The 12,901-nt window shown below is 52.1% G+C and overlaps 1 protein-coding gene across 3 annotated transcripts in view; it reads left to right on the top strand.

Annotated features, from left to right (window-relative positions):
• LAMA5 (laminin subunit alpha 5) overlaps window positions 1-12,901 on the top strand; it is an 87,089-nt gene that overhangs the window by 42,900 nt on the left and 31,288 nt on the right. For all 3 annotated transcript variants that reach the window (XM_064730118.1, XM_064730117.1, XM_064730116.1), the window contains exons 7-22: window positions 2,383-2,498; window positions 3,750-3,868; window positions 4,633-4,723; window positions 4,835-4,969; window positions 5,329-5,391; window positions 6,563-6,703; window positions 7,051-7,188; window positions 7,415-7,549; window positions 8,003-8,137; window positions 9,509-9,646; window positions 9,787-9,839; window positions 10,009-10,108; window positions 10,604-10,656; window positions 11,063-11,168; window positions 11,976-12,075; window positions 12,221-12,377. In XM_064730118.1, the coding sequence (XP_064586188.1) occupies window positions 2,383-2,498; window positions 3,750-3,868; window positions 4,633-4,723; window positions 4,835-4,969; window positions 5,329-5,391; window positions 6,563-6,703; window positions 7,051-7,188; window positions 7,415-7,549; window positions 8,003-8,137; window positions 9,509-9,646; window positions 9,787-9,839; window positions 10,009-10,108; window positions 10,604-10,656; window positions 11,063-11,168; window positions 11,976-12,075; window positions 12,221-12,377 (1,780 nt within the window). The remainder of the gene's footprint in view (window positions 1-2,382; window positions 2,499-3,749; window positions 3,869-4,632; window positions 4,724-4,834; window positions 4,970-5,328; window positions 5,392-6,562; window positions 6,704-7,050; window positions 7,189-7,414; window positions 7,550-8,002; window positions 8,138-9,508; window positions 9,647-9,786; window positions 9,840-10,008; window positions 10,109-10,603; window positions 10,657-11,062; window positions 11,169-11,975; window positions 12,076-12,220; window positions 12,378-12,901) is intronic.

Genomic DNA, 12,901 nt, shown 5'->3' with positions numbered 1-12,901 from the left:
GCCACGAGCAGGAGAGGAGACACACAGAGTCCAGCTGCTCCTGCTGTGCCTGCTGCTGAAGGTAACCACCAAGGCAGCAGCAGCTGCTGGTCAGAAGCACATCCACAGATGAAAGATGCTTTCCCACTGCTGCACCCTGAACTCCAGCTTCCCCTTTCCCATTTGGAAGGCAAAGCACCATGTGTGCCAGCAGATTTGTGCCATCCATCAGTCTCTTTTTGCAGGTGGTTTTTTCTCAGTACAGTCAGAAACAGAGGAAGGGGCTTTTTTTTCCTTGATTGTGCTCAGATGTCCCAGCCAAATCCTGATGCTGTGGTGTTTGTGCTGCTCTCAGTTCTGCCACAGCTGCTCACTGGAAACTGTTTAGTCTCTGCTGTTGAGCATCAACTCCAGCGGGAGGACTGCGGTTTCATTTTTTACAGAGGATGACCAGGAAATATGTGCTGTGTGCACACAGCCGCTCCCTCTTCTCCCTTGTATATACTCAGTCAATGAAACATGTAAATATTGTGGTTTATGCACATTGGTCTGTAATTCATTAGCAGCACAGACTCGGCACAAGGTGCAGTGAAGCTGCAATAGCTGAGCTCTCTGAGAGGTCATTGCTAACTCTGGACAGCAGAGACTAAATAAATACCTCCTTCTCCCTCTGAAATGAGCAGCTTTACTCATGCAGTGCCATCTTCTTGCATTCTGGGAACTGAACCAGTTCTTTTCAAACATCTTGAGCCTTAAGGAGCCCGGGGTGTGTGGCTGGAGCCACGTCCTCCAGTCATGGATATTAACACTGCTCTGCAGGTTTATAAGTTCCCTGACTCAGTGACCATCTTTCTCCACACACATGTGTATGGATCTTAATCTTGATCTCCAGCTGCTGCTGTGGAAAAAACAATAAAATTTCGTTTCCTTGGAAGTGCTGAGTGCTGGTCAGCCAGGTGAGAGGTCTGTGGGTGGTTGCATTCCGGGGACACAGCCAAGGTTTGCCTCTCATTGAGACTCCCCCTTGGGTCTGCAAAACACGTGAAGAACAAAGTTCCTAATGGATGTTTCAGGGCTGTTTTCTGCCACTTAAGCTCCAGCCAGAGGTTCAGTTTCATGCCTGGACTCTGCCAGCTACAGCCCAGCCTGTGAATGTGGGCAGGGATGGGGCATGGTGAGTGCTGGAGAACTGACTGCAGCCAAGTGTCCCATGGCATCTGCAAGGGAAGGGCTGGGAACCCCTCTGCCTGAAGCAAACATGCTGAGTGTGGATCCTGCTTGCTTTCCCCCAAACCTTCAGATCATCCCATTATTTTCATTAAAATAAGGTCATTTGTGCTGCTGCTTCTATCTGGCAATTCAGTATACATAGACTTTCAGGTCCCACATCTTAGAATTACATGTAGGTGGAAGCTGTGGCACTCAGCTCGCTGCAGAGTGTCTGCACTCCTACACTTCACCCTGAATGACTGCTCCTTTTGTTTCTAACGTTTTAAAAGAATTACATTTATTTTTAAACACACTGCTTTTGAATGGAAAAGCATAGGAGGGAGGGAGAGATGGGAGTGGCAGACTGGCCCTGAGGGGAAATGAGTAATTGCACAGATAAAAGCTGGAACATGCTGTATTAGCCATAAGTCTAACACAACAGAAAGCATTTGTGTTGGATGGGAATGGCCCTGTGCTAAGTGGAGGCTTTGGGGCTGATGTCACTGACGTTAATGAATCACCCTGGTGGTGGGGCAGGGACGAGATCCATCGGGTGCCTGTCGAGATTCCTTTGCCCAGCACAGCCCTGCCTGGAAAGCAGGAATGCAGTGCACAGGGAGTGTGGGGCCAGCATCTACTGAAATTTTTAATTCAAATTTCATGCCCCTTCCCTGCAGCACAGGTGTGCCTGGAGGAGCAGACAGCCCCTGTATATCCCCATCCCTCTCCGAGCTCTTGGCTGTCATTTTTTCCTTTCTTGCTGCCCCTGCACAGTGGTGGGGACATCTTTGTGTCCCTGCACCACGCTGCACTCTCTCAAATAATCAGCTTCAGTTCAGTTTCTACCACTGCCATCTCCAACCATTTCACATTTTATTCTCTGCAGAGCTGGCTAGACAGCGGCAGATTTTTCTCTTATCCTTGTGCCCCTGTGAAGAAAAAGAATGATGGTGAAGGAGAAGAAAGGGAGAGAATGCAGCTGGAATAGCAAAGTTTGGTTCAGAAAAAACAAATAAATAAATTAAAAAGTTGGGGGAAAAAGCCTTAGAAGCCCATTTTCTAGAATGTTTGGATTAGCAAATACCACTTGTTCGTGTACCAGATCAGCGACAGCGATGCACAACACGGTCACACAGCAGGGTCATATCCCTATAATCACCCCAACCTTGTCTGTGCCCTTTCCTGTCCCCACAGGCTGCAGTGTGACTGCCAGCACAACACCTGTGGTGGCTCCTGTGACCGCTGCTGCCCTGGCTACAACCAGTTCCCCTGGAAGCCTGCCACCGCCGACAGCGCCAACGAGTGCCAGCGTGAGTGGGGCTGGGTCAGCCTGAGACAGCCCTGACGAGGGGAGAGATGAGGGAATCTGGCTCCATGCTCTCAGAAGGCTAATTTATTATTTTATTAAACTATACTAAAGAATACAGAAAGGGTACAGACAGAAGGTTAACAAGAATGATAATGAAAACGCGTGACTCTCTCTCTGCCAGTCCCAGTACAGCTGGCTGTGATTGGTTATTAAGTAAAAACAATTCACATGGAACCAATCAACCAACCACCTGTTGGATTAACAATCTTCAGATCACATTCCAAAGCAGCCAAACACAGGAGAAGCAATCAGATAGTTATTGTTTTCATTTTTCTCTGAGGCTTCTCAGCTTCCCAGGAGAGGAAATCTGGGCAAAGGGATTTTTTAGAACATATCAGGGTGACAGGGCTGGGTTTTCCCTTCCTGCCAGGCACAGCCTCGTGCCCTGCTGCAGAGCAGCTGCTCTCTGCACTGCTGGGGTGGTGTTGGATGGGACTGGGTGAGCTGGGGCAGTGACACAGCAGGGAGGACCCTGCACTGCAGGTGTTGGTGCTCAGGTGATGCTCACACAGGGAGGTCTCTGAGGTCCATGCGGGAATTTGGCTCTGCTTGCCTTCCAGTTCCTCCAGTGTGTCCAAGGGTTAGTGCAGGCAGGTCTCATTGCTCAATTCTGTCTGCAAGATGAATGAGGTTTGGGTGTGTTTACATATGGGACATCTTTATTTGTCCAGAGGAACCTTTGGTCAGTGCCGACAGCGGAATTTCTCCTGCAGTGGGAGCACAGAGCTGCACCACGCGGTGTCTTAGAAACACAGGGTGGCAAAGGATCTTAAATCCTGCGAGTTTCTAAAGCCCCCTCACCTGGTGCTGGGTTTTACAGCTCACCTCTATGCAGGGTGGGATAAAAGAGGCAAGAATGTTGCTCTCCAAACCAGGCTAGGCGATGCCCCACAGTGTGGTGATTTTTCTTTCTCGTCCATACATGCCTGCACATACTTTACTTGTGATTTTGTGCCCGCTGCACTCTCCTGGTTGCAGACCAGACTTTGTGAAGGAGTTGCTGCTTCTGTGCTTTTGAACTGAAAGAGCTGAGAGAGCTTGGGAGATGCTGTAATCCCCCAGATGCATTCAGGCATCTTTCCTCACGGAAAACCAACCCATCAAACCCAGGAGGGAGAGCTGACACCTGGAGATGCAGGTGCTGACTGAAGCATCTCTGAGGTGGTTGAGCTCCCTTCTTTCTGTGTTCCAGCCTGCAATTGCAATGGCCATGCCTATGACTGCTACTATGACCCGGAGGTGGATAGACACAAAGCCAGCAGGAGCCGTGAGGACAAGTTTGAAGGGGGAGGTGTTTGTATTGACTGCCAGGTAGGCCCAAAAAGCTTCTCTGGAAAAGGCTGTTGCAAATGTTTGTGTTTGTTTCTGCTGTCAGCCTGGAGTTCAGCCTCCTGGACCTCTCCACCAAGCCCCTCTGTTATCTAAATTAGGTCTCTGCCTGGAAATTTAGTCTCTTTGCTGTGGATTAAAGGAGTGTGCACCAGTAATGAGAACAGCACTTGGGTTTCTAGCTGGTAGTACCCTGGTAGTACCACTAACTCCTAAAGTGCTAGTTTGCTGAGACACCAGAATTGGGAGGCACAGGTTGCTGCCCAGCACATTGTGTAATCCCTGCCTGGTTCACAGTGCTCTGGCATCTCCCTGGATGTCTCTCTGCCCACCAAAATGCCAGTCTTCAGTCTCTGTGAAAGTGGGAGCATAGCTCTTCCCTTACCAAGGTGACAGTGACATGATTAATTCATGCACTGGCATGAAACTTCTGGCTGTGCTTCCTTGCTGGGAGGAACAGGTTGCTCCCATCCTTTGAGCACAAAATGGTCAGGACATTTTACCATCTGAAAGAAGTGAAATGGGCTCAAGGTCAGATATGAACCTGAAACTCACACTTTATTTATGGGAGGATGCAGTTGGCAGGAAGCGCTTTGTTCCCAAGTCGGTGTCTGTGGAATTTTGAGCAGATTTGGGTCTTTGGTGTGCTGCTTCCTCTGTAACCTGGAGCTGCTAGTAAATCTAGCAGATGAATGTGAATCCTGCAGGCAGAGGAACTGATGCCTCTCCAACCCACTGTCTTTCAGCACCACACCACTGGCATTAACTGTGAGAGGTGCATCCCTGGCTACTATCGCTCCCCCGACCACCCCATCGACTCTCCTTATGTTTGCTACCGTGAGTGTGACATCCTGCTGGCCTGGGTGGCACTGGGCAGGGCTGGACTGGGAGGTTTTCCTGCTGCAGGCAGTGTGAGGTTCACTCAGTGCCACCTGTCCCTCTCTGCAGGCTGTAACTGTGAGTCTGACTTCACCGATGGCACCTGCGAGGACCTGACCGGGCGCTGCTACTGCAAACCCAACTACACCGGGGAGCACTGCCACGCCTGTGCCGAGGGCTACCTCAACTTCCCCCACTGCTACCGTGAGTGTGGGGGCACAGCTGGGAGCACACACACCCAGCAGCTCCAGTTCTGGCTCTTGGGATGTGCTTTCCTGTCCCACCAGGAGTTCTTTCACATTTGGTTTGGGTGGGAGCTGCAGCAGAGCTGAGCTGCTCTGAACACAGAGTCAACAGGAGCTTCCCATGTGGCTGGAGTTTCATCTCCCACTTTCTTGAGAAAGACAGGCTAAAAAGGGCTGTAATGGTTATCTGTGCTTTGTTCCATGTTCAACATTTTTATTCAGCCTGTTCAGCTTTGGGACTGTCAAGTCCCTGATATTCCATCAGGATTTCTCTGAGTGTGTGTGCTGACATGTCCAATGTGTCTTTTCTCTGCACAGCCATTCCAGCTTTCTCTCACAACAGTACTGGAGAACAAGTGCTTCCTGCAGGACAGATAATAAGTAAGCAGTGCAATTTTCCTTGATGCTTGGGCAATGCTGTCATTTCTGTTACACCTCCCATCCAATGCAAGATCAGATCTTCAGCTGACTGGGCACATATATTGTATGGGACAGCCCTGAGTGGTTTTAGGACATTACAACTATCAGCTGAATTGGGGGGAAAGGAAGTTTCATGATCCCCTTTTTAAAAATATGGAAGTTCTAGGCTAGAGTGACAGTGTGATTTTTTTCCTGGGGTCCAGGCCATGTGGGGATGTCCCTTCTGCCCTCCCTGTGAGGAACCTCCCCCAAAGGTCACAGAGGGGCTGTGGCTGAGCTGGGAGCTCTGCTGTGGGCACCTCTGAAGGGTCGTGCACAGGCAGCCACTCGCTCTGTGTCGCTCCCTCTGTTGTTTAGAGAGCTCATCCATGCTCTCATCCCTGCTCCCCACACCTCCCTGCTCTCTCATGCTCACTCCTCTCAGTTCATCTACTCCCTTGTGCTTTTTTCTGTGCTTTTCCCACCAAATCCTCCCCTGTCTCATGCTCTCCAGCACACTCCAGATAACCTTTTCCTTCCTTCTGATATTTTGAAGTCTGTATCTTCCAGACAGGTTTTTTCTTTCCTGAGCTGGAATTTCTCACTTCCCTTCTCATTTCCTCACCTCCCCCTCCCTCTGCTTTTTGGATGATGTTTGTCCTTGCCTCTCCCAGCCCAGCACCCCACACCACTGCTGTTGGTGACAGCAGGGCTGGCTCAGAGCCTTGGCACTGCCTGCCTGGCACACCCTGCCCTGGAAGTGGGAAGGTCTGGGGTGCAGCTGAGCATGGAGTGACCAGAGAGAAACTGCCTGATTAGCCCAAGGCTGTGCTTATTCCCACACAACACTGACTCAGCTCTGCCTGGGCTTGTGGAAGCAGCATTTGCCTGCCCTGTGTGCTGCCCTGCTGCCCACCCTGCCCCTTCACAGCATCATGGTGCTGAGCCCTGCCAGCCACCCTGAGAGCCAGGCGTGGGTGGTTAAAGCATTCTTATCTGATAGGAAGGGTATGGAAACAAATGCCTGAGCATTTGAGCTGCCTCAGGGCAGCTCCTCTGTGTCCTTGTGGGACCTCAGGGCTGGCCTGGCAGAGCTGGGCTGGCAGAGCTGGGCTGACAGCCGTGTGTGGTGTCTGTTGTTGTCCCCTTGCAGACTGTGACTGCTACGCGGGAGGGACAGAGGGCAACGCCTGTCGCAAGGACCCCCGGGTGGGGATGTGTGTGTGCAAACCCAACTTCCAGGGCACACACTGTGACCAGTGTGCCCCAGGCCACTACGGGCCCAGCTGCCAGCGTGAGTACCCAGCGGGCAGTGTCCCCAGGCTGGCCCTGCTGGCCTTCTCCTTGTTCTCCACCTATGCTGGGGAGGAGGAATTCCACAGCTCTGCTTCCAAGTGATAAATTCCCATGACTTCTGCACTTCTGCTGTTGTTTTCCACCCAGCCCTGACCCTCCAGCATCCTCCCAAGCCGTGGGGGACTCTGGAGGAATTCGCTATGGGCCAGACATGCTTGCTATCAGCTCTGTTCCTCATGCTTTCCCCAGCAACTACTCTTCTACCCCAGATGCTCTGGTTCCTTTCCTGGGAAGGCTAAAAACAAAAAAACCTGCTGATTTACTGATGGTCTTGTTGCTTTGCAGCCTGCCAGTGCTCTGGCCCTGGTCAGTACGATGGCACCTGTGACAGTGACACGGGGCAGTGTCTGTGCCGGACAGGCTTTGAAGGGCACTCGTGTGACCAATGTGCTCCAGGCTACTTCAACTACCCTCTGTGCCAGTGTGAGTACCTGTGCTTCATGGGCCTGGGTGGGGACACAGCCAGAATCCTCTGGCAGGGGACTGAAGGGCTGGAAAGTGGTTTTGGAAATTATGTGCCATGGGCAGAGACTGATGGTGTGAACGCTTAGAGAGCACCTGATACCTGTCTGAGAAGCCCAGGACAAAGGCATTCTGCCATGAGCTCTGCCCCGTGCTCCCAGCTCAGGGGGTGTTCTGTGTGTTGCAGTGTGTGGCTGCAGTGCTGTGGGGACGCTGCCAGGAGGCTGTGACTCTGCTGGGAATTGTTTCTGCAGGGCTGAGTTTGCAGGGCCACGCTGTGAGCAGTGCAGCCCTGGCTACCACTCCTACCCCCACTGCTACGGTAAGCACCTGAACCTTCTAAAGAACATGGCTGTTCTTGCAAGACTTTGGTGTTTCTCGGTATCAAATCCATGTGGTTTGCACTGTGAATTTGGCAGGCTTGTTTTGGGAGTCATGGATCATAGCAAAGCCTGGAAGACAAAGCAGTTTTTATCATTCACTCTTCCTCATCACAACCCTGCTGTGACCTGGTGTCTCAGTTTATGTCCTTTTTGTGTGTGTGTGATTTTAGTACATTAGCCTACTAAACTGCTGGGGAACACTGAATAGGCTGTAAAGACCCCCTCAGTGCATTTTCCTGGTATGGCTATGAAAATACTGCACCATTGGCCAAGGGATTAAGAAATTAATATTTTCTGATAGAAGTGGCTGATTCCTGGGGGGCTGAATGATGGTTCAGAGCAGCAGTGCCTGGCCATGGATCTCAGGGATGATCAGAGTCCTGCTCTTGCAGCTTGCTCCTGCGATCCCCGGGGTGCAGTGGACAACACCTGCAGCCCAACGGGGCAGTGCCGATGCCACGGGAACTTTGCAGGGCACACCTGCAACCAGTGTGCCCTGGGCTTCTATGGATTCCCCAGCTGCACACGTGAGTAACTCCTTGCTGCTCTCTGCAAACACTGAGGGGAGGGTGTAGCCAGACTGAGGTTGGTCTCTTCTGCCAAGAAACCAGACAAGAGGAGATGGCCTCAAGTTGCACTCTGGGAGGTTTAGGTTGGGTATTAAGAAAAATTTCTTCACCAAAAAAGTTGTCAAGTATTGGCACAGGCTGCCCAGGGCAGTGGTGGGGCCACCATCATTGGAGGATTTAAAAATCATGTAGATGTGGCACTTGGGGACATGGTTTGGTGGTGGGCTTGGAACTGCTGGGGGAACAGTTGGGTGATGATCTGAGAGGTCTTTTCCAACCTTAATGATTCTCTGCTCCCATCCATTTCCCTGGGCACTGCATCACTCCTGGATTATTGCTGCTGGTGCCTGTGTCAGGTGCCTGCAGCCCCAAATCCTGTGAGCAGAGTGTCCCCACCTCCCTCCCTGTCAGCAGCCCCGACTAGAAGCCAGATGTACTCTCATGTCTCCCAGCAAGAATTTACTGCTCATTAAAAAGTAATCCGTGATACAATTTCCATGAAGCAACAAAAGAGCATCATCACCCTCTTGCACAGTCCTAAATGTGGACTCCTGAGCCCTGCCAGCTGGCAGAGCTCTGCTCCCAAATGCTGATGCCGGCAGAATGCCTTTGAAGAGGCTGGAGGCAGAGATGAAATGCTCTCACAGGACTTCAGTAGTCACTTTTTTTTTGGTCTCATAAAGCCACAGCCAGATTGCAGAGCTGGAGAAGACCCACAGCAAGGAAAGAAGAGAACCACCTGATTTATTTTTTTTTAAGTCTGTGGTTTCCTGAGCAGTCTTTAGCTGTTAGCCAGTGTGGGGGTGTCAGCCTGGAATGTCTCCTTTGGCAGGGGTTTGAGGTGTGCTGGCTGGGTAAGGAAGGCATGGGCAGCTCCTGGCAGCTTGCTGACCTTTCCTGTGATAGGGCAGTGGATCTCTGTGCATTCATGGGCAGCAGGTCCTGCAGAGGCTGTGGAACCATTGCCCAGCATCCGCAGGGCAGACCCCGATTGCCAAATGCTGTTCTGGAATTTTTGGGGTTTTGTAGGGTCTGATATATCACTGTCAACTGACTTTTGGGGGATGAGATCACACCCCTTCTCCTCAACCAAAACTCTTCCCTGCCTCTGAAATACACATAAAGCCTCTGAAATACACATAAGTGTATGTGAATGGCTGTGATAAACATTGAGACTTCTATTGTTTTTCTTAAAAGATGGGGCGTTTTTTAGCAAAAGCAAAGAACGAGAATTTTATTTATAATCCTGATTTCGGTGAAGGTCAGGCAGACAAAGGAGGCAGTTGCTGGGCAGCCCTGAATGCAGCAGCTCTCTCCCCTCTCTTGCAGCGTGCCAGTGCTCCCGGGAGGGGTCCCTGCACGGCTCCTGTGAGCAGGACACGGGGCAGTGCAGCTGCCGGCCCGGGGTGACGGGGCTGCGCTGTGACAGCTGTGAGCCCGGTGCCTACGGCTTCCCCCACTGCCAAGGTACCCCCTGCCCTCATCTCTGTCACACCCCAGCCTCTTGGGTGTGGTAAATGCATTCAGCATCCCCCAAAAGCTTTGCAAGGGGAGAAATAACCCCAGTTCTAGCGCTGTAAATCTGTTCTTTTACCTCTCTTCTCTAGTGGGCTCCTGTAACCCAGCAGGGTTGGAGACTGCAGATCCCTCACTGGCCCCGGTGAGTATGAAATGAACCTACCACAACCCCTGCAGGTCATTCTGTATGATCTACTTTATCTCTTTTTGGACCAAGTCCTTTCTTAGGCTCAGCCAGAGCAGCAGACCCCATGTTCAACCACTGTGCTGCAAATTCTAACCTGCTCTTTTCTCCCCCTGCCTTTCCCCAGGGCTCCTGTGCATGTCGGGCATACGTGGAAGGCCCAGCCTGTGACAGATGCAAGCCTGGATACTGGAACCTGACTCCAGAGAACCCCTATGGCTGCCTGAGTAAGGAAATGGCATTTGCACAGCCCACAAATTCCCCTCCATGGTGCAGGAGCCAAACCCAAGTCAGTTAGCACCATCACTGGAGGACTGGAAGTGATGGCCTTCCTTCCATCTTCACCCAGAAGTGTGTCAGAGCTGGGGTCCTCTGGGTGACCCTCACCTGGACAGGGTAAAGGCTGGACCTGGAGCTTTTTGCTTGGGATGAAGCATAGGGCTCATACAGTGAGCTGTGCCATTCCCAGCCCTCCCTACAGACACCTAATTTTTCATGGCCAAATATGCAGAAAAGGCCAGTATCTGTGGTAGCTGTGTCCTTAACAGGAGCTGTACAAAATGATATCTGAGCCCTTGTGCAGAGCTACCTTCTACTTGAGCAGTTCCTGGCTCCTCTTACCCCAATCACTGTCCTCTGGTGTGGTGGGTGCTGACCCCATCGGGCTTCTCCTCAGAGGCTGATTGACCTTCTGGCTTTCTTGTTCATGTCCCTCTCCTCAGGCTGCAAGTGTGACACCAAGGGCACCATCAGTGGGATCACAGAGTGCCGGCAGGTGGGTTTGTTCTCTGCTTCCATGTTCCTCTGAGTGTGCTGTGTTGGGAGTGTTCAGCTCTGTCTGACCCAGCAGCTGCTGGAGAGGCCCCAGCACTGAGCTCTCGGCTCTTGCACCACAATCTGGGCTCGCATGAGAATGTGGGATTAAGACCTGTCATAAATTAGGCACCTAAATATTTCTGTGTCTGTCCCAGGATGCCTGGATTTTTGTTTGCCTGCATTGTTGGGTAATTTAAGTTATCTGGCCCTTATCTGGCCCACCCACGCGCAGGAAGCACTGTGAAGCATGAATCTCAGTCTGCTGCTTCTGCAGTGTCTCAGACCAGAACCCAAATAACTGAGGAACAGCTTAACCATGACAAGCAGCAGGAGGGAATGAGTTTCCATGCCTGCTTCTCTCCCAGGGCGATGGGCAGTGTTTCTGCAAAGCCAGCGTGTGTGGGAAGCTCTGCTCGGCCTGCAAGGATGGCTACTTCAACATGGAGAATGCTAATTACTTTGGCTGCCAAGGTGAGCCCCTTCTCTGAGGTGTTTGGTGAGTGAGGGGCCACAAGAACTGACCCCACTGCACAGACTGACTGGTGGTGACCTTGGAGAAAAGGGGCAAGAGATAACCACCTTCTGTTTTGAGCCATCATTTTTGGGGTGATGCAGTTAAGCATTTTAAGGGTACAGTGGTAGTGCTGGGTTGATGGTTGGAATTGGATGATCTTAAAAGTCTCTTCCAACCTTGGTTCTGTGATTCTGTACCACAGCTCAGAGCATGGATTGTGGCTCTGGAGACCTGAGGTTGTGCTTTTCCAGTATTGGACACAGGTCTGTCAGGCTGGGGAGCATAGCCTGGTGAGGTACCCCTTTGGGTACCAGAAACAGTGTTTGAACCACTGGTCACATCCTTGCTGCAATGCCCCTTCCTCCTGCTGGGACAGGATGGGTACGGATACATGGGGTTGGCCACTCTCCACCATGTCCTTGGGAAGAGATAAAGGAGGAGATCCCGCTCTCCCCTCTGTCCGTGGGAAGAGGTGAAGGAGGAGATGGGCTGCTCTGAGCCATGCCATGCAGCACTGGCAGGGCTGCAGCTCGTGGCCACCGTGAGGGTTTGCAGACCTTGTTCCATCATCCGCCTGGAAATAGCTCCGCGCTGAGGTGGAAGGAGAGTGTCCATCCAAGTGGGGCCGGGGCCAGATATGAAAACGGATACAATGGAATAAAAATAGTGGCCGCAGGCTCCGGGCCCGCTGGGGATGTGCCTTTGATGAGCGAGCAGGAGCTCGTTAGCACGGCGGGAATGTAAACAGGCGCTTCCTCCCGCAGGCTGCCGGTGCGACGTCGGCGGGGCGCTGGGGCCGTCCTGCGAGGCGCGGAGCGGAGCCTGTCGCTGCCGGCAGGGCACGCGGGGTCCCACCTGCACACAGTAAGCTGCTCCTGGGCATGCTCTGCCTCCCACAGTGCCTTCTGCCACCATGGGCATGGGGACTCTGTCACATCAGCCTGGCGGAGGTGACCTCTGCCGCTCCCTCCGGTACCCCGCAGGTGATGGTGTTCTCTCTGTTCCCCAGACCAGCACGGGATCATTATTTCCCTGACCTTCACCACTTGAAATTCGAGCTGGAGGAAGGCACCACGCCGTCGGGCCGGGCTGTGCGCTTTGGCTACAACCCCTTGGAGTTTGAGGGCTTCAGCTGGCGAGGCTATGCACAGATGTCCTCCATCCAGGTACGCTGCTGGCTGCAGCCCAGCCCGGCTCCCCACGGGGAGGATGTGGCCAGTGGAGCACTGATGTGCTTTTGGCACACATCTTTGACCCCAAGTGCTCCTGAAACCCCCCAAGTCACAGGATGGCCAACATAAACAGCACAGTGTATATATAGCCTGTTTGTGCAGATACTTCCTGTAGTGCTGGGGGTGGCATAGACTGATGAGGGGAAAGATCCTAAACTGGGAATCCCATGACATCCTAATCTATTTAGACAAAGGTGGCAGCATGGTGATTACTTACAGGGATGTCTATAAACACTGTCTCTCCGTTTCCTTGTTCCTCTTTCAACTGACTCTGCTCTTTCCTATAACTCTGCATAACCTTTCCTCCCCTTTCCAAAAATAAGTATCTCCTCCTCAGCTCCCATGTTCAGCTTGGACCTCTTGTTACCCTTCAGCCTTTGCCCTTGCTGTTAGCTGGTTTGCTGTAACAATGGTTTATGCTAACCTGGAGTTGTGTAAGCCCTAGAAGTGAAGCTGTT

This window comes from Zonotrichia leucophrys, chromosome 20 (assembly GCF_028769735.1).
Source record: "Zonotrichia leucophrys gambelii isolate GWCS_2022_RI chromosome 20, RI_Zleu_2.0, whole genome shotgun sequence".
NCBI lineage: Eukaryota > Metazoa > Chordata > Aves > Passeriformes > Passerellidae > Zonotrichia > Zonotrichia leucophrys.
Note: the sequence above shows the minus strand (reverse complement) of the source record. Positions and strands in the feature narration are given on the sequence as shown.